This window comes from Ictidomys tridecemlineatus, chromosome 11, assembly GCF_052094955.1.
Source record: "Ictidomys tridecemlineatus isolate mIctTri1 chromosome 11, mIctTri1.hap1, whole genome shotgun sequence".
NCBI classification, from domain to species: domain Eukaryota; kingdom Metazoa; phylum Chordata; class Mammalia; order Rodentia; family Sciuridae; genus Ictidomys; species Ictidomys tridecemlineatus.
The window spans coordinates 82,290,654-82,312,101 of record NC_135487.1 but is presented as its reverse complement, the minus strand read 5'-3'; the positions used below and the strand labels follow the sequence as shown (position 1 = coordinate 82,312,101).

Below are 21,448 nucleotides of genomic sequence, written 5' to 3'. Positions count from 1 at the left end.
CTGGAGCTTACAAGCTTGCAACAAACAGAAGGAAAGCTGCTATCTTAATTTTTTTTTCTGTAAGACTCAACAAGCCAGCAGTAACTTCATTATAAAAGACATAAAATGGTCAAAAATTTTATCTTATAAAAATAAACTTACAAATTCTGAACATAACCTAACCTATAATGTGAATGAGTAGAACTTGGTAAATTCAAAGAGTTTTCCCTCCTTTAAATTTTTCTTATATTTTTCAATGAACATTTATAAAAATACTATTGAAAAATTTATGGAAGACATACCTCTCAAATGTTGAGATTAGATGGATCAGAAGAAAGGTTTGAAGAACACATAGAAAAGACATAAACTTACATTGCAACTTTTTAGATGATCTCTTACCTGGCTTCTAAATATCGTCCAGTAACCAGCAGTAAACCTTTAAGTGCAATAAAAGTATCCCTTCCCCAGCAGCGGAAAAGACCAGAAGAAAAGTGAGGTAAGCCTAACAGAAAAGATAAATATATGTAAATATAAATATAATAAACTGTATTATCACACAATAGTTACTCTAAACATGGGGTAGAAGAGTAAGTTACAATGTGTCTGCAAACTCTCTAAAATTATCTGCAAAATGTATGCCTGGTATGTCAACTTTTATGGAATGAAATTTATATATATATATATATATATAAAACCACTGAGCCAAATTTCCAGGCTTTTTTATTAATTTTGAGACAGCATCTCACTACATTCCTTAGGGTCAGCATGCCTTAATTCCTGAGGCTAGCTTTAAACTCATGATCCTCCTGCCTCCAACTCCTGAGTCAATAGGATTATAGGCATGTGCCACCACCCCCAGAGCAATTCTTCTTCTTTTTAAAAATATTTAGTTTTTAGTTGTAGTTGGACACATACCTTTATTTTATTTATTTATATGTGTTGCTGAGGATCAAACCCAGGGCCCCACACATGCCAGGCAAGTGCTCTACTGCTGAGCCACAACCCCAGCCCCAATTCTATATCCTTATCAGGTTATTTTTTGCTTATTTGTTGGAGATAGGCTCTTTCTATGTTGTGCAGTTTCAGCTTCCAATGCTGGTGTGTACCACCACATCTGATTTACCAGATTTTTAAAAGATCCAAAGGAGATTAGAAAACAGTGCTAGATTTTTTTTTTTTTTTTGAGGTTCTGGGGATAGTACCCAGGGACTCCTGTATGCGATGCCAGCACTTTACCACTGAGTTACATCCTCTGCCCCAAGAACAAGTGCTAGACAATTGATTTTAAAATTGCTAGACAACTGATTTCAAGATATCTTTAAAAAGACAAAAACCTTTATTTTAATAAACTAAAAGCCAGAAATCAAATATTTAACATATAAAGTAATATAATATGATACGAAGTACATGCTTTAAAGATTCTACTGTGCCTTTAAGGATAAAAAATAAATCTAAATATGAAATGATTACCTGAATGATAACCAACTAAATACATATATTACTCTATATTCTGAAGTCAAAGATTACCAAATTTCCTATTAATTTAAAATAAATTAATACTGTTACACTTTGTATACAATAAATAAATATAATGTTTGTCAACTGAAAATAAATATATTTTGGCTGGGTGTGGTGGCACAAGCCTGTAATCCCAACAATCTGGAATGCTGAAGCATGAAGTTCACGAGTTTGAGGCCAGTCTCAACAATTTAGCAAAGCCCTAAGCGACTTAATGAGATCCTGGCTCAAAATTTAAAAAATAAAATAAAAAAGGGCTAGGATGAAGCTCAGTTATAAATCACCCCTAGTAGCAACCTTCAGTACCTGCCCCCTCATAAAAGGAAAAGTAAAAATAAATGAATTTTTTAAAAGTGTTATACTTTCATAAAAATTTTTTGCAGATGAAAACGGGATTTTGCATGCTAAACAATGAACATTCCTGGTAATTACAACTTTTATGTGTAAGATAAAAATAGGATATGTAATAGGAAAAAATCTAAAATTTTACTTTTAAACTGATTTGAGTTTCTTTATATTTTTTTTTTCCCCTGTGATTCAGGGGATTGAAGAAAGGTCCTTGTACATGTTAGGCAAGTGCTCTACCACTGATTTACATTCCTAGTCCAGTTGGATTTTATAAAACATTTGAAGAAATATGATTGTCAGCTGTTATTTGTACTAAAAAAAAAAGTCAAAAAATGGTGAAGCAGCCAGGTACAGTGGCACAGGCCTATAATCCCAGAAATTCAGGAGATAGAGGCAGAAGGATCACAAGTTCAAAGCCAGCCTCAGCAACTTAATGAGGCCCTAAGCAATTTAGTGAGACCCAGTCTCAAAGTAAAAATTAAAAAAGGGTGGAGATGTGTATCAGTGGTTAAGCACCCTAGGTTCAATCCCCAGTGCCAAAGGGGACCCCCCCCCCCAAAAAAAGGAGAGAAAGAAAAAGAGAAAGAAGAAAAAAAGAAATATTGTTACAAAGGGCAACATTAGACATTTTTTTCTATGCTATCTCCAAAATGATAGTACAGAGTTTCCCTAAATACACTGTGTTTTTTTTAATGTTTTTTATTTGTCAATGGACTTTGTTTATTTATATGCAGAACTGAGAATTGAACCCAGTTCCTCACTCTTACTAGACACAATCCCAGCCCACACTGTGTATTTTTAAATAATGGTTGATATACATGATTGATGGCTACAAACTTTGATGATGATGACAATGACAGCAGCTAACATATAGGTAGCAGTCTGTGTCAGACAGCATTCCTATAGTTTAACCTATTCAACATTTTGTATGAAACCTAGATAGAGAGATTCAAAGGTGACTTTAAATTTGTATATCCTAAAATACATACAGTCTGTCTTTGTTAAAAAGGAAAGGCTATAAAATCTGTATCACTGATATGTGGAAATATTTATATTAACTTTTTTAATTTGTTCTTTTTAGATATACATGAGAGTAGAGTATATTTGGACATATTATATACACAGGGAATATACTTCCCATTTTTATGGTTGTACATGATGTGGAGTTACACTGGTCATGTGTTCATAATGCACACAGGAAAGTTACTGCCCAATTCATTCTATGGGCTTCCTATTACCATCTTTGCTTCTGTTCACTTCCCTTTGACTAATCCAACAAACAAACATCTATTCTTCCCTCCCCACACACCCATATTAACCTTTTCATCTCTGAGAGTATACAACTTATAGAACATATATCTTTGGAATAATTTCTGCTTTGTCAATTATTATAAAAGTTTATAATTATAACATGTTTTGCAATACTGTCACCAAAGAAATAAATTCCCAGCCATTTTAAAATGAACCTCCAAAAAACCTACCTGCAAATCTGAGTTTATTCTATTTTTGCCAGTAAGCACTAGGCAAAAAATTTCATGCTAGAAGAAAATACCAGAATTTCTATTTACTTACTATACTATACTTGGATGTAAGTGTATCAGGTACCATTAACATATATTGGTATACAATTTATAAATAAATGCATGTATTAGGGGTATTTAACAGCAACAGCATACAATCAAAAGACTGAGATTACTATTTGATGTAATAGGCTTCTATGAAATAAGCTAAAACCTAAAATTCTTCATATCAGCATGTTTTTTCCCCACAATGGCTCAGTTCAGTTTCATGAGTATTTGCATGGATTCTTTGGGAAATGACAGGTACTAGAAGATCAAACAGTCAAGTGAAAATATGAAACAATTATAGAACTAAACCAGAGTTTTAATTTCATTCTTTAATAAAATTGTTTTTATTTTTTTTATTTTTGTGGTGATAGGGATTGATCCTAGGGCCTCACACATACTTGGCAAGTACTCTACCCCTGAGCTACATCTCCACTCCCAAAAAAGCGTTTTATGATTTTTTTATGATCATTCTAAATGAAAAGGTAATTTTTATTATAGTTTTTGGGTACCATTTGATCTGAGCAGATATAAATTTAAAGAAATTTAAATTTAACAGAAGGAGACATGAATATATAATACTTTCTACAATTTCACATATTTCAGGTTAGTTTTGAGAATTCTCAATTTCAGTGACCTCAAGTATTAAATATTTTCCAGGAATATGATGGAAATTTATTTAAAAAGAAAGCCTGTTCTTTATCCTATTTTGCTTACTCATATTTGTTATTTGATTGAATTTTTTAATGTACTTTCAGGAACAGATGCTAATAAGCATGGAAGTATTTTATGTCCAATTGACAGCATCTGGATGCATAATAATATTAATTTCTTAAAACTTTTATTACTTGTGGCTGGGGCTATGGCTCAGGGTTAGTGCACTTGCCTGGCATGTGTGAGGCACTGGGTTAGATTCTCAGCACCACATACAAATAAATAAAATAAAGGTCTATCAACAACTGAAAAAAATATTAAAAAAACTTTATCAGATGTTGATAGACCTTAAATTTATTCATTTATTTATATGCAATGCTGATAATTGAATCTAGTGCCTCACAGATGCTAGGCAAGCATTCCACCACTGAACCACAACCCTAATCCCCATATAATAATTAGGTAAAATCAGTTTTGTGTTTTGTCACTTATAGGACACCTTTAAATGATCTTTAGATAAGTTTATTTTAAAAAATGGGAAGAGATATAGGAAAATGGGTAATAAAATAATGATTTAAAACATATATTTTAAATATTATTTAAAATAATACCATGAGCTGGAAGAAAAGGATTAACCAGATACAATAAAAACACACATAAATGCCTATACACAGTTATAATTAAATAATAACATGGTTAGTATTTTAGGAGTATCTATGAAATTTTACTAAGCAATAATATACAGTCTTGGATAACTTCATTAATTATTTTTAAAAGTCTTTTTCTTGTAAGTTTTCCTTTTGAATACTACTGACCTATACATTTAAACCTTCTACAAAATTCCTTACCTGCAGCTAAAGAAGCACAACACTGCTGCTTTTCCTTTGTGATCTCATTCAACCTATACGGTACATCCAGAAGGGAAGGTGAAAGAAGTGGCAGAGAAGGGAATTTTCCTACTCCACACATTTGGACTGAACCCAGTGAAAGGTGTTTCACAAAGGTTGAACCATTCTGAACAAAGCTGTAATGAAAGTTGAAAGTGATATGATCTGTAAAAATACAAAACTTTTTAGCAGTTTTATTCTGTTTTTCCCCTTCAAATGATTTCTCCACACAAATGTATAAAGATAGTAATATAGTAGGAAAAAAATGTTCAATTTGATTAGATTTCAGAACTGCTTTCATGGCATCCATTATTTTAGCCGGCTTTAGTCCAGGCCTTGTTGTAACACAAATGCAGAACTGAAGTGCTTTTTCTTTCTGAAAAATCTGAACACATGCCCAAATCAACTTGCTGGCTCTCATAATTCATTTCCATTTGTAGTTTCATTTTAGAAAATTTCATTGTAAAAGGCAGATTTCATTCATAATAATACCAGAATATTTTCTTCTTTTAATTGATGAAAGTTAGAGAAAGAACTCTATGTACATATTCTAAACATTATATCAATTAAATTTAACAAATCAATAAATAAATAAATAGAAACAAATAACATAAAACAAGTTAATTTTTCCCAAACATATTTTATATAGAACAGATTTTAAATGGGTTTGTTTTTGTATGTTTCAGACTAAAGGATGTTAATAAATTTACTCTCCACTTAAAAACTTTTCCAGCTCTAAGTCTCCAAAATTCATGCTTTGGTCTTTTAAGAGCATGTGTAAAGTGACTCTGTGTATAGTTTCTATGCAAACACACCTATTTACATAAGCTTTGTTGCATATACCTTGACATCTGCTTCCATGCTGCATCCAGAAGAGTGGTGTATGCACCAATTAATATAGCATCAAAGTAACATGGGATAAGGTATCGTGGGATCTGCTTCAAGTAGAAGAACATAGCCTGCAACCATTTACCAACCTGTTGTACAAATAATTTAAAAAGTTAATTTGGTGTGTTCACAGGCTATGCATATTTTAAGAGATAAATCATAACATGAAACTGTGCTATCCAATAATTCATGAATCAAATTTCAATGTATTAAAACTAGAAACACAAAAAGGGAGGAAAACAGGTAAATATTATATATATATATATATATATATATATATATACACACATATGTATATATATAATGTATATATCTATATATAATAATTCTTATTGTGCCTTTGCTTATTTTAGACTAGAACACAGCTTACTTATTTAATACTTACTTCAGCAATATTTCCTGAACGTGAAATAAGCCGGCCACTGACATAATCGATCATCCAATCTCCAGATCTCAAATTTTCACAGAAAGGATGCCCCAAGTCATTCTTCGGTCTTATTTCTGCCAATACGGACATTAGCCCTGAAAATTCAGATATACCATGCTGCATTACTGATAGAGTCAAAATGTCCCATAGTTGAGTTATGGCTAGTCCTGATGATTTGACGTGAACAGAGAAGCAGACAAAATAGCCACTTAGTCCACAATGGCACTCAGCATAGTAGGAGGAAAGTGTGGCGGTATGGACTGGAACCAGGATGCAAAGGCGTGTTGATGGAGACTACTGCCACAATTCATACAAAGCTTCCCAAAAGTTATAACTTGTGGCACTGGTCTACTTTTTTTTTACTGTTATAATATTCAAAGTCAATTGGCATTTTTATTTTTGCCTTAAGGCATAAAGGAGAAAAAATTGATAATCCGGTATCTTTTCATGTTAAAAAGTGGTAAATTCATTATTATTCAGGCAAGATTTAAGAAAATCACAGAACTGGTCTCGGAGAAAGCAAGAATACCTATGGTGATAAGAAGAATAAAGCTTGCTTTAGAGGAACTCTGAGGAGGCACTTCAAAGTAAGCAAATTATCAAAGTGACATATAAGCAAATTCTCATTTAGGCAAAATTATTAATTATTAGGCAAAATTCTCAAATAGATGCATTAGAATGTCTATGTGTACATAGCAGAGTCTGTTATTCAATGAAAGAACAATTGCATTTCTTTTATCATTCAACAAGATAATCCATAGCTTAGCTACTGTGAATTATACTGCTATAATGCCTGCATGACTGTAGTATGTGATTTTAAATTGTTTGGATATATGCTACGGAGTGGGTCAAATGGTGGTTCCATTCCTAGTTTTCTAAGGAATCTCTCTCCATACTGTATTCCATAGTGACTGCACGAATTTGTAGTCCCACCAACAATATATAAGTGTACCATTTTCCCCATATCCTTCCCAACATTTATTATTGTTACTTGGATTCTTGATAATTGCCATTCTCACTGGAGTGAAATGAAATCTCAGTGTGCATCAAAAGATGAATGGATAAAAAAAGTGTGGTATATATACACAATGGAGTATTACTCAGCCTTTATGACATTTGCCAGTAAATGATGAACCCGGAGACTATCATGCTAAGAGAAATAAACCAATCCTCAAAAACCAAAAGTTTTCACTGATATATGGAAGCTAACCCACAATAAGGCGGGGTGGTGAGAAAACAGAAGTTCAGATTAGACAAAGGGGAATGGAGGGAAGGGAGGGGGAATAGAAAAAGAAAAGGTAATGAAATTAATCTTACATAATTTTGCTATGTACATGTATGAATACCCCACTGTGAATCCCACCCAGGTGTACATCCATAAGAATGATGTCCTTAATAGAATAAAATACATTCCCTGCTTATATAGTTACATCAAAATATACTCTACTGTCATGTATAACTAAAAATAACCAATAAAAATTAAAATTAAAAATTAATCATTCCCACCTTATTAAAAATGTTATTTTGGTTTCATTGATATCAACTAAATTTAGTTAGAATTTAATGAATCCATGAACTGTGTATATGATATATTCTGAGAAATAAATAAATTTAAGATAAACTTTTTCCTTCAAGGGAAGGAAAATTTGGGAAATAAAGCCTAAATACAAAAAATCTGGAAAGCAAGACAGTATAAAATAACATTCTACGTATGTCCTAAAACTTTTGTGAAAGGTGAATGTTGCTCAGTAAATATTGGTACCACTGTTGAACAATGAAATATGATGGGAACAGTGTTTCAGGAAACAGATCTGATAGTGACCAAAGGGATGGAATTAAGTGTGGAGGAAGGAACAACAGCTAGAGTGAAAATGGAGTAGGGTAAATGCTTAAAACAACTAACAGATACATTTACTTACTACTCATAGAACAAAATACTTTGTTTTGCCAATAAATACAACAGGTCTCAGAAAAATTTACTAGAACTTATGTGCTTGCTTTAGTAGGAGGTATAAAAGCTGAAGACAAGAACCACAAAAAAGTTACATTCTTCTTTCTCAAGTTATAATCTTAGTAGAATTTTAGAGTAAATACTTCCTAAGTGCTCATTATGAACTAATAAGTGCTTATTATACACTTATTGTCTAAGTGTATTAAATGCATTAACTCCCTTCATTCTATCAACAATCCCTTGTGATACTATTATTAGCGACATTTTTCAATGAGAAAACTGAACCATAGAGAGTTTAACTACTCTAAGGTTATGCAGCTACTCAGTGGAACCTAGGTCTAGTTTTAGAGCCTGCTTCTTAAATACAATGATAAAAATTCATAAAAAATTATAAGTACCAAAATAAGGTAATATATTCCAGAAAGTATAGTAAATGAAGGTAATGGGTGTCTGTCTGTAGAACAAAGAAATTACTGAAGAAAGCGATAGTTTGTAAAAGTTCAGCTGGGCATGACGGTACACACCTGTAATCCCAGCAATTTGGGAGGCTGAGTTTGGTGGACTGCAAGTTCAAGGCCAGCCTGGGCAACTTAGTGCAACTCTGTCTCAAGACTAAACAATAAAAAAAGGCAGGGGATGCAGCTCAGTGGAAGAGCATCCCTGGGTTTAATCCCTGGTACTGCAATGAAAACAAAATGCTAAAAAAATAAAAATACAAGGAAACGCTTTATGGAAGGTGTAAAAATGAAACTCGTCCTTAAAGAAGGGTTAAGTGACAAAGAAATAAAGGTCAAAAAAGAGGCATGACAAATGGGAAAATATATGAACCAGAAATATGGGTTTGATAAGCCAAATTTCTTATACAAAAATCTAGGAAAATATTACCAACCAGACAGATTAATATTAAACTCACAGTTAAATATTTGGTTTCTATAACCCATCTTATAAATACTCTAACTACATAATATACTAATATAAGTTTGTTCCCCACTCCCTCTCTTAGATGCTGGAATCAAACCCAGGGCCTTCAGCATGCTAGACAAGAACTCTACCACTGAGCCATGTCCCTAGCCCTGTAAGTTCCTTTATAGGAGGAAACAAATATGCAATAAGAACAAAAATCCAATTAGTCCAATTAGATGAAGAAGGAAGAAGAACGTGTTATATTTATAACTCAGTTTCTTTTGGAGACTAAACAAACATATTCTGCTTTTTGAACATAATAAACCAAGTCAAAAAATATTAATTAAGGTTAAAGTATATTTAAGAATTCTAAATTATTTGAACGAATGACACAGGACCAGTAATTCTAGGTAGCATTTACTGAGTGAATACCTTGTGCTACACCCTGGTTATAGTGTTTTACTTGAATGATTTTATTTACTCCTCATGAAGCCTTCTGAATTAGTCAATTTATTCACATCTTACTGAGGCAAGAACTGGGGTACAGAGAGATTATGTTACTTGCCAAAGGCCAATGAGTATGGAGAAGAGTCACAGTTTGAATCCAGGCAGTTTGCACTCTCAGCCCATACTTCTATTTATTTAAAGAAGACATTGTATGTCTGTAAAAGAAAAATGAAAAGTTTGTCTATTCTTATACTTGCTTACCTTGAAGACCTGCATATTTAAGGGAAGACCAGTTTGGTATGTCATAGCAACCTCCACCATCTTCCTGTTCTTCTGATTCACATCGGTAAAGTATCTGATTTAGCTCAGTCAAAGTTAATTTAGAGGCAATACTAAGAATTGAGAAACAAAGATAAATGGTTAAATATACTGACTTTTACTTGCTTTTAATAAAAGCAAAAGAATAAAACCTGCATTATAAAGTATCTTAGTAATGTACATTTTAGGAACTCAGTATTAAAATAAACATCATATATATGTTATAAATAGTAATCAAGATGCTAGAAATTAAATTACAACTAATATTACTCTAAAACCAAGTACATGATTAAAGTACCAAATTTTATTGATTAAAGCATATGGAGGACTTAAAATCAGCATACTACAGTGACGCAACCACATCAATGTTTATAGCAGCTCAATTCACAATAGCTAAACTATGAAACAAACCTAGATGCCCTTCAACAGAGGAAAGGATGAAGAAAATACATACACACAATGGAATATTACTCAGCCTTAAAGAAAACTGAAATTATGACATAGGCAGGTAAATGGATGGAACTAAAGAATATCATGCTAAATGAAATAAGCCAATCCCAAAAAACCAAAAGCTGAATGTTTTTTCTGATAAGTGAATGCTGATCCATAGTGGGGTGGGGGATAGGGAAAAATGAAGGGACACTGGTTTGTGTACAGGGAAGTCAAAGGAGTCAGGGGAAAGGTATGGTTGTGGGGAAAGGAAGAACAGTAGAAAGAGACAGACATTATTATCCTATATATATGTATGATTACACTACTGGAATGACTCTGAACCATGGACAGCCAGAGGAATGATGCTCCATTTGTGTACTATACGTCAAAATGTATATTCTTCTGTAAAATTAATTAATTAATTAATTTTTTAAAAAAAGGCATGATAGAGCCAGCTGTGGTGGCACACACCTAAAATCCCAGTGGCTGAGAAAGCCAATACAAGAGGATCTCAAATTCAAGGCCAGACTCAGAAATTTAGCAAGGCCCTAAGCAACTTAATGAGACCCTGTCTCAAAATAAAAAAAAATAAACAGGCCTGGGGATGTGATTCAGTGGTAAAGCATCCCTGGATTCAATCTCTAGTACTGGGGGTGGGGTGGTAGAATACAAAGATCTTTTGGTTTTTTATATACTTTATATTATAAGTCTATTTGTTAGTTCTTTCAGTTAGACTTAGTTTTTTCCCTGATTAGTGTGACATAAAGAACTTTATATGCTGTTTATCTTAAAAACTTGGACTACCTATCAAAGGATCAATAAAGGGATAATCAAAAGTCAAAGTTAACCACCTAAGAAACAACAGTCTCTGCCTTTGTATTTCTCTCCCGGCACCATCTTTCGTATCAGGTTGCACTGCCCCTCAGTTCCATCATTCAAGAAACCAGCATCTTCTCAGAAAAAAAGATGCTTCTTGATAATAGTCAGAGGTCTTGATAAAAGTCTAAGTGTCTCAGCCTCTCTCCTCACAGCTATATTTCATGAATCAAGACTAACCATTTGCAGACTTAATACCAACTTTACTTTAGGGCATTATTTTCCAACATGTAGCCAGTGGACTCCTTCCACAAGAATAACCTTGAAAGCTCTTTAGAAGGCAGATTTCTTGCCCTTGCCCTGAAATAATCAGAGTAGGTTCAAGGGGGAATGTGCTTTTATAAGCATTCTACAGAAACATACATCTATTGCAGATTGTTTTTTTAGCAGCTACTTTGCTAAGAATGGTTTGAATTTCTTAATTCTTTAATTCTTTAATGTCATTTCACCAGATAAATACAAACGGACAAAAAACTTAATTAATATGTTGAGATGTTATTTTAAAGTACTTTATACTTCATATTTACCAACTTAATTAGTAATAACTAACATTTATGATCATTTACTGTGTGTTAAACACGATGTATTTTATATGAGTAATTCTCACAACTCTCCATTAACAGGCACTCATTCTTATTTCTTATAGCTAATAAGAATCCAAAAAAAAAATAATTCTTACCTAGTCTGGGTCTATACTCAGCTTTAACGTACTGCATTGCAATAATACATATTCAGTATTGGTAAGGATGGACACTCTAACACTGAGCTGAATATTCTCATTAGTACAATCTTCCTGGAGAAGACTTGGCAGTATAGACTGAAAGACACAATCTTATAATACAATCTAACCCCAAAATTTAATTTCTGGAAACTTATCCTAGTAAGAATGAGAGCAAATACATCAAGCCATCTATGTGCTAGTCATTCTATTATAAGTGGTTTGTATTTGCCCAATTTAATCCTTACAAAACCTAAGAGGTAGATTCTATTTATTATAAGCCCTTTTTCCCAGATGAGGATTGAGCTGAAGAAAGTTATTAATAACTTGTCTAAAATCATATTGATGGTGATGAAACTATAATTGAACCTACATCTAAGCTTCAAAACCCATATTATTCGGTATTAGTGGAACACATAGAAAGTGAATAATTAAATATTTATTCCAAGAAGAATGTACAAAGACATAAATAATAGGGAATAATTAGAAGCATTCTAGATGTCCAAAATGGAAAATGATTGAATAAATCATGGTATAGCCATGTAATAGAATAATATGTTAAAATTTTTAAAAAATGATGTAGTAAGGAGTGTGATATATAGAACCTAATCTCAGTTCAATAAAATTGTGTGTGTGTCTCTGTTTATGTAGACATGTATGTATCTATATCTAAAAAAAGACTTCACAAGAATGAGAAAGCACCCCTGTGAATACCCACATGAATGATAATATAATAGGATAACAACAGCTGATGCTGACATTGTTGGTTCCTGCACCACACTTTGAGTAGTATGGACAGAGAGGACCCTTAACATGTTTAAATCAAGACAGCAACAACACACCAGTTATTAAAATGTTAAATCTCTATAAAATAAGACATACTTACGAAGCAAAGGGGATTTTTAATATAGGATCTGCGTTGTCAACAACAAGGCTCCCAGATTTAAAGTGAGGACTGAACTGTGTCAGATGATTTCGAAGAATTCCAACAGCAACTTGTGCATGTGGATCAAGACTAACTCTGAATGATGTTAATAAAATAATGGTTGATTTTTAGGAGTGATTTATTCAAAGTTTACAGTTAAATTGTTTTAAATATAAGTAAAGTCAATAATTTGAACTCTAATTAACATACCTGAATATTATAACACTTCCTGGAGACAAGTTTTCAAATTCTATTTCTTGAATATATTCATTGGGCCCTTTTGTGGCAACTCCAGCTTGTTTAACAATTTTACTTTCATTAAGCTTGAAAAAAATTATGAAAATCCATTCAACAAATAATTCTCATGACCTTAAAATATTCAACATAATAGAAAGAGTTGAATCCCAAATACCTGAATATGTTCTCTAATTTCTACTGTGATATTTGGTAACCCATTGATTGAATTCTCATCCTTCTTATAAGGTTTTGTATTTCTCTCAATAGTTCTAGCTTCAAGAACTACTTCTTCAATTTTGCCTACAAATATATTAAAAAATTAACAAAAAATTGTTCCTAATGTACATTCAAAATTTAAATAAGAATATTACCAAACATAGTAAATTTTATTAAAAACTAAATGACAACATACGAAATACACTTAAAATCACAATTTGTAGACTTAACAGATGGAAATGTTTTAAGAATCATTACTGATCAAAACAAAACCTGAGATAATACTGTACAGTGATGGAGTTCTATAAAAGTAACTATGAAGGGATGGGGCTGGGAGCACGGGTTAGTAGTAGAGCAGGTGCTAAGCATTCAGGAGGCCCTGGGTTCAATCCCTAGCATCAAAAATAGAAAATAGGGCTGAGGTTGTGGCTCAAAGGTAGAGTGCTCACCTAGCACATGTGAGGCACTGGGTTCAATCCTCAGCACCACATAAAAATAAATAAATAAAATAAAATCATCGTATCCACTGAAAACTAAAAAAAATAGAAAATAAACACAAAAATCTATGAATATTATTAAAGATTCAATGAGATTACTGAATATAAATTTAACAGTTAAGGAAAGTAAGGAATATTTAACATTAAAACTATTCAGGTTGATAATATTTAAAGATTGGAATTATGCATATTTAGCAATCAGCAATGAACACCTATAGAATGTGATTATTTTTATGAGACTCTCCAAAGTCGTACTGTTGCTGCTTACACAGAATCATGCTATACTATCATATACTATTTGTAATAACAAGAAAATAAAATATACTTATCTAGAAAAAAGTCTAGAGATAATAACATATCTCAGGGATATAGTTTATAATTAAGTATCGAAAGAGAGACATAGAATATGATTGTTATATGTTTAGAAAGAAAAATCACTGAGTATGTATAGGTTTTTCAAAGAGGTGGAACTTTAGTCCTTGAAGGATATAAATCATATACAGATAGAAATAAGACTTCTTAGGAAACAGTGAAAACATCTATTTGGCTGAAACAGTAGAGTAATGCAGGGCTAGGATAGTAGATGAGGATGGATTGCAAGGAATCTTAAGTATCATGTTGGACTATTTTCCATTTTTGTTTATATATGTGTATGTGTGCAAATGCAATACATACTTATACACACATATATAAATGTATGTCACACATATAAAAAGAAATATTTATCTATGTCAGAATATAATACAAATACATATTCATTATATACATATTAAGGGAAAACAGAATGTATTAAGATGTAAACAAAACATTTTAAAATTCAAAAAAAGGTTAATATTTGAGTGTATTTCTGTCCAGATTTTGTTCCATGCAATAAAAATGTAAGTTATCCAAAATTTGTAATTCCTCTTTTTAACTACATTCACACTTGCATTTGTTATACAGAACACATAATGATGATGTATATGGCATTATAATATAATTTAATACAATGATATAATTACAATAACAATTTTTAGATTACATTACCTGGGATACACATTTGAGGCACTTCCTTGCTGTAAAATGAAGTTTTGGGATTCCTGAAAGCAGTTCTAGATACAGCCACAACAGACTGATGGATACTGGGTGAATGTCTGGTTACGGCCACTATATCTTCATCAACTTGATCCACATACACCTGAAAAGTGAAAAAAAGCACTTAATTAGCACTCAAATTGGAAATGAGTGCTCAAACTGATAAGTCTTCCCCTGTAAACTTTCAGAAAGACATTTAGGAAACTTGGTCTCTTGCCTGAATAAAGCCCTTGGCTCCAAGCTCTTGATGAAGTTTATTGATAGCATGCCTGGCTGCAATAATTCCACTTTGGAAGTTGACATCACCGGTATTTGATGGGGATGCTCCAGGATTCCACTTAGTATAAAACCGTTCTTCAGAAACCACTGATATCTGGAGAACGGTAAAACTTGGCCATGTATACTTTTAATTACAATGAGAGTTTTTTGATAAAAATGCTAATCATATGAATTTTAAAAAACAACACATAAACAAACCTGATGAGGTACTAGTTCATCATAGCCTCGGGTACTTCCACTAGCACAACATGCCATAGAAACAATTGTGGCACTTGGGAGAGCATCATAGGCTGATCTATGCTAGGAAACAATTAAAAAGCAAAATATACTTTCTTTCAAAGGAAAAGCACTGTATCATAATAAAATAAATAAGTAAAATTCTGTATCATAATGAAATAAAAAATAATTACACAAATATATTCTATAAGATACATTAATTTGTTCTACAACAAAAGAACATCTTTAAAACCATAAGCTATAATTGCTTTTAAATCTAAGATACTATTTTGAAGTATGTGGATATTCATGCGACAAAATATCAGATAAGTAAATATCAAAATATCTAGCAAAATAAGTAAATACAAGAAATGGAATGATGCTTACCACAATAGGACACTCGTTATCATGGGTAATATCCATAAACAGAGCATGTGCAATAGCCGGCATTAAGGGTCTCAAGCAGGGCTGAACAAAAGATCCAACAGGTTCGCCTCCATATCGATAAACTAACCTGCCCTCTTCATGACTATTATATGCACTCATTGCCTCTGTGGAGCATTACAGAACATTTTAACAATCTCTATTACTTATGTCCAAGAAAAGGTTAAATTTCACAACTGATTTTTAAAATAAAGAACACATCAGTATAATCAAAAATAAAACTTTTTAAAGCAATTTCCTAAGTAATTAATGATAATTACTAAAGGTCTACTAGTTTAAGTGACCAAAGCAGTCTTTTATAACTTAGGGGGAGAGATGGCTCAGATAGAAAAAAGGAAACCTCAGGTGTTTATTGAAATGTTAGCTATACAAAAATCTATAGGAAAAAATCTAAAGATTATATCATATACCCAGGTAGAAAATGAAGAACAGATTTGTATATTTTTAACAACAAAAAATGGTTTTGATTGTGAGCCATTAGATCATCCTGCCAACCTTGTGATTTGAAATGAGATCTTTTACCCCAAAGTAGAAATATTTACTGATAAAAATAGATTTAGATTGGAAACTCTCCATAGGCTATCCAAAAGAATATTAATTGTATTGAAAATTATTAAGAATTACATTAAAAAACTACTAAATGTCTTTTAGTACACTTAAACAAAAGCTGAAGTTTTAAATGGGAAAGATACTTCAACAAGCCTACCTCTTATTAAGGAACTAATGCCCAGTCTAGTAACAAAGATATTGTCCAGTTCTTCGTTTCCCGTGAACAGTTCAGCTACTACATATAAATTGGGTTGTAATTTCCTAGCAGCATCCAACATGTACTGAAAAAAGCACAGTCACACATGTAAAAGAGAGAAAAGTGAGACAGGTAGGAAGGGAGGAGACAAGACTAGGCATGGGTTTAACACAAGAAGATATATATGGTAAGACAAAATGAAAATTCAGAAAGAATTCCAAATGAAGTTTGATGTACAAATGTGACAAAACAACAAACAGAACCAACAAACATAGGGAATATGAGAATATGTAGAGTAAAGCAGTTAAAAAGAAGTTTAGATTTTGCAGAGATAGGGACACAAGGGAGAAAAGAAGAAGAAAAATGTTAGTGCTTTTAAAAAATGTAACCTGTATCACTGCAATTCTGCTAGTATTTCTCTCTGCTTCTTGTGTATATATTTTTTAGTTTGTAGTTGGACACAATACCTTTATTTTATTTACTTGTATGTAGTGCTGAGGATCGAACCCAGGGCCTTGCTAGGTGAGTGCTCTACGGCTGAGTCACAACCCCAGCCTTGTTTGTTTGTTTTTAATATCTAGTCAGACTGTTAATTTCCAGGTGGTTTCCTAAGTAATTAATGATAAATTCCTTCCTGGTGAATTATTTAGCTATTGTAAAATTTAGGTCTGACTGACCAAATTGAAGCCTGCAGATAACAAACTCTTAAACCACCGAGTGCCATTTTCAATTCTGTAAATATCCCAATGAAATTGACATGGGTACATTAAAACAGGTAAAAAAAATCATAATCTAGACTATGATTACATATATTAATCAAATTTATATTATTATATAATTAACCATATTATATAATATGTATTCTATGTTGTATACTCTATTTAAGTTTTTATATGCATTCCATATCTGGGATTATAGGACAAAATAGATTAAACTCGTTACAATTTCTACCTCTGAGATTTATGATCTACATTGATGCTACACAGAATCAGAAAATATTAGTTTATAATAAAAAAATTAGATTGGTTCCAAAAATGTTTTAACATATCCTTACATAAAAGATAACAAAATACCTGGAATCCTAACAAGCACAATCCTAGAGGATTTTATAACTTAAAAAATTAAGTGAATTAAGTTAGCTTTAACATTTAGTTGTGCCATAATGTTATAAGTATATATATGTGTGTGTGTACATATATGTATATATTTTTTTGCTATTGTTAAAGCACAATATGAAGACAAAGAGCTGCCATTTGGGGAGGTAAATAATGTTCTATCAGCCAATATTCTTATTTCATGTTTACTTAATTAATTTTTACTAAATCCCTCAAAAATCAAATCAATTTTTCATCACAGGACTTGAGACATACATATTATAGAAAATTATTGAAATAGGTATTTTTCAGATAAGCACGTATTTCCAAAAAATTGTTGCTAGGAAGCTATCAAGGATCTTATTAGCAAGATTAAAATTATAAGTATTTATGTACAAAGTTGTATTAGGTAGAATATCTTCTACCTAATTATAAATATTGGCATTATTATAAATATTGGCATTATTCAAAAGTTGCTTTAAAAAGAACAAAAGAGGAATAGACAATAGTTATATTTACACTTTTGTTTTCATAAATAATTGATAAAAATGGAATTACTGACAAACATGATCGCTCTTCCTGAATTAAAATTTAAAAATTAACTTGCTAAACATTTTATAACCCAGTATTCCTTAACAATTGCATTTAAAGATTTTTAGAATTATTCAAATTATACAAAAATATATTTCAATGCCAAATCAATGCTCGTGTTCAACTAGCCGAGTGAAACGGCTATCTGTATAGTCTACTTGAGGAAAGCTGGGAAGAAATCTTGAATATCTTTGCTTAATGTGGATGAATTGTTTTTCTATACCTCAGCTACATGAAGAGGTGTTGAGTGGCAGTTATCAAGACGCACTCCCTGGAAATAAGTTGCAGTTATTTCGGTATATTTTTTCATATGTGCCCAGAGATAAGGGCAGTCCTCTGGTTTATTTCCATAGCGTAATTTAACACTGTCTCCCCAACAAATCAGTTCTCTTCTTAAATAAACATCTGAACCTGTTAAAAAATAAGTTTGTTTTCAATGGCTTAAGAAATAGAATAAAAACATTTACTTCAAGGAACTATACCATTTTAAAACTGCATTATTTCTACCATAAATGATATATTGGCTAAAATCATATCTAAAATGATATAGGACAAAGTTTTCTATCTTATATATATGTGGCAAAAATTACACCTTATAGTCTCTTCTAAAAGTTTGAGCTCAATTTCAAAATTACAAGTTATTTCCTGAGGAAAAATAGTGATAGTATTATCATAGACTCTTATAACTATAGTTCTACCAAAACATTTTAAGGCTCTGTTTCCAACTTACTACTCAATTTTGGCAAGAGGTTATATTAAATTTATGGCATATAGAAGAATTTCTTTTTTTCATTTAGAATGGTTAGAAAAGAAAGGGCAGAAATACTTAAGCCTAAGGTCATATTCTTAAATAACAGCATATAAGATTTCTGAATCAATTCTAAGGTCACAATAATAAACTACTAATTCTAAACTGTTGAAAAAAATACATATCAAGGTGATTCCTATAAAATTCTTCCTGGCAATAACATGGTTGTTGAAAACAAGATGCTAGAGTAAGTGAGGGGAATCTAAAAAAAAAATTAGTTTCTGGTATAACTGCCTTTCAAATACCTTAATACCTCTCTGGTCAGTGGTTGAAAATCTCTCTTATGTAGATGTAATTATAACAGCATTAGTTTCAAAGTTCTACCTCCTTTTCTTCTCTCTCAAACTGGTGAAACAGTTTAAAAACCTCTAGCCAAGTGGGGAAACAAATCAAAAAAAAACAGATCACATTGAACTTTCTATGAAATTTTTTCCCTATCCATTGAGAAGTCAAAAGTGATGTACCTGGTTCAGCAAAGTTTCGAAGAGGATCATCTCCCATCACCCATCCATTATGTGCCATGAAAAAACAAGCTTTATTTGGAAGGTGAATCATAGATTCTTCTGCAGATAAGGCCATTTCTTCAAATGGGAAAGTAAAATACCTATAGAGATAAAATTAAATATTAAATCCACACAGAGAAACTGCTTGGAGAGAATACAAATTAGCAACATTAAAAATTAAACTTTCCTTATGAGTATAATATATAAAATTAGTGTGACACCATTTACAGGAAAAAAACTTCAATATAGGTAAAAAATCAATAAACATTATTTACCTCCCCAAATGGCAGTAAATCTAATAGGATCTGACGAATGGAGTTAACATTGTAGCATATACAATGCTAACATTTTAAGGAATTTTTTAAACCTCTCTTAAAATCACAAGAAAACAATTGAGATATTGATGCTACTTCTCAAAGGCTTTTACTATCTTCTAGTTGCCCAATTTATGTTACATTTTATCTATAAAGAACTATGGAGTTGGGGTAAAGAACTATGGAGTTGGGGTATAGCTCAATGGTAGATGGCTTGTGGAGCCCCTGGGCCCAATCCCCAGCATTGTCAAAAGTTTAAAAAAAAAAAAAAAAAAGAGGAGGAGGAGAAAATAAGGATCTAAATGCTTGCTCAATTTGATTAAAACTGTATTTATCACTAACTGCTATGGTTTGAGTGTGTCTCCCAAAAGTTCATGTGCTGGAATCTTAATTTCTTAATGTGAGAGTGTTAGAAGATGGGCATTATTTTTAGTACTTGGTCATATGAGTGGAGCCCTCATGAATGAATTAATGCCTTTCTTGTGGGAGGAACTCACACAACGGACTGGATTAGTTATCAAGAGAGTGGGTTGTTAAAAGTAAGACTGCCCCTTCCTGCTTTGTCTCTTTCATATGTGTTCACTTGCCTTTCCCCTTCCTATCATGAGTTGAGGCAGCTGGAGGCCCTTACCAGAAACTGAGTAAATGCTGGTGTCACACTCTTAGACTTCTCAAGTCTCCAAAACCTTGAACAAAACTAAATCTTGTTTTTTTTTAATATTTATTTTTTTGTTGTAGTTGGACAAAACTACACAACTATTTTATTTATTTATTTTTATGTAGTGTTAATGATTGAATCCAGGGTCTCACACATGCTAGACTCTACCACTGAGCCACAACCCCAGCCCTTAAACCTTGTTTCTTATGAATTACCCAACATCAAGTATTTTGTTACCACAATATAAAACAGACTAAGACACTAAGTATGCAAACCTCCAGAAACATTAATGTAAGTAAAACAAATATCAACTATAAATTTGCTCATATGGATGATCATTTTTCTAACTAAAGATTTGCCTAACACAATTAAGCCTAATTCCAAATCAAAACTCTCGTAGTCTAAGAAATGTACTGAAGTTGTGCTTTAAAGGAAACATTTAGGTTAATTCACAGTTAAAAACAAATTTTAGTTTTTAATCGTTCACAAAAAGAAAAGAAAATGGAATACCTGGTTACTAAAGGATATCTTCTAGTGACAGGTCCTAGTTTAGGACCATGGCCAGCCAGTCGTTCATAAAACACATTTCCCAAAAGGCAATTAACTGCCTGGAAAACATTAAATTATATTGCATCATCATCAACAATAAAAAAATAGTTTAAAAACTCAAAGAAAAGCAATAAATATAGGTAAAACCTGTTCCTGATGATAATTCATGAGTTGATGCTTCTCTGAATTCAAGTCATCAATTCTATTACGGAACCAATTACAGCATTCTTCAATCGCAGCTGGCCCATCGCTAGAGCAGATAAAGCAATACAAACCTATTTAACGTTTTTTACAAAACTTACATATAAAATTTTTCTAACAAGGGTCACAGAAATCTTAATCATCAGAATCTTATTATGACTGAAAAACTTTTCCAACAGTAAAGAC

The 21,448-nt window shown here is 32.0% G+C and overlaps 1 protein-coding gene across 2 annotated transcripts in view; it reads right to left on the bottom strand.

Moving 5' to 3' along the window:
- The window catches only part of LOC120890846 (glycogen debranching enzyme), a 66,364-nt gene that overhangs the window by 23,660 nt on the left and 21,256 nt on the right, over nt 1-21,448 (bottom strand). For both annotated transcript variants that reach the window (XM_078026807.1, XM_078026806.1), the window contains exons 9-25: nt 21,209-21,311; nt 21,023-21,120; nt 19,502-19,641; nt 18,453-18,640; nt 16,506-16,629; nt 15,743-15,906; nt 15,338-15,439; nt 15,078-15,233; nt 14,813-14,963; nt 13,249-13,373; nt 13,047-13,159; nt 12,798-12,932; nt 9,829-9,959; nt 6,225-6,361; nt 5,795-5,928; nt 4,913-5,088; nt 379-481 (exon numbers count right to left, since the gene is read on the bottom strand). In XM_078026807.1, the coding sequence (XP_077882933.1) occupies nt 379-481; nt 4,913-5,088; nt 5,795-5,928; nt 6,225-6,361; nt 9,829-9,959; nt 12,798-12,932; nt 13,047-13,159; nt 13,249-13,373; nt 14,813-14,963; nt 15,078-15,233; nt 15,338-15,439; nt 15,743-15,906; nt 16,506-16,629; nt 18,453-18,640; nt 19,502-19,641; nt 21,023-21,120; nt 21,209-21,311 (2,280 nt within the window). The remainder of the gene's footprint in view (nt 1-378; nt 482-4,912; nt 5,089-5,794; nt 5,929-6,224; nt 6,362-9,828; nt 9,960-12,797; nt 12,933-13,046; nt 13,160-13,248; nt 13,374-14,812; nt 14,964-15,077; nt 15,234-15,337; nt 15,440-15,742; nt 15,907-16,505; nt 16,630-18,452; nt 18,641-19,501; nt 19,642-21,022; nt 21,121-21,208; nt 21,312-21,448) is intronic.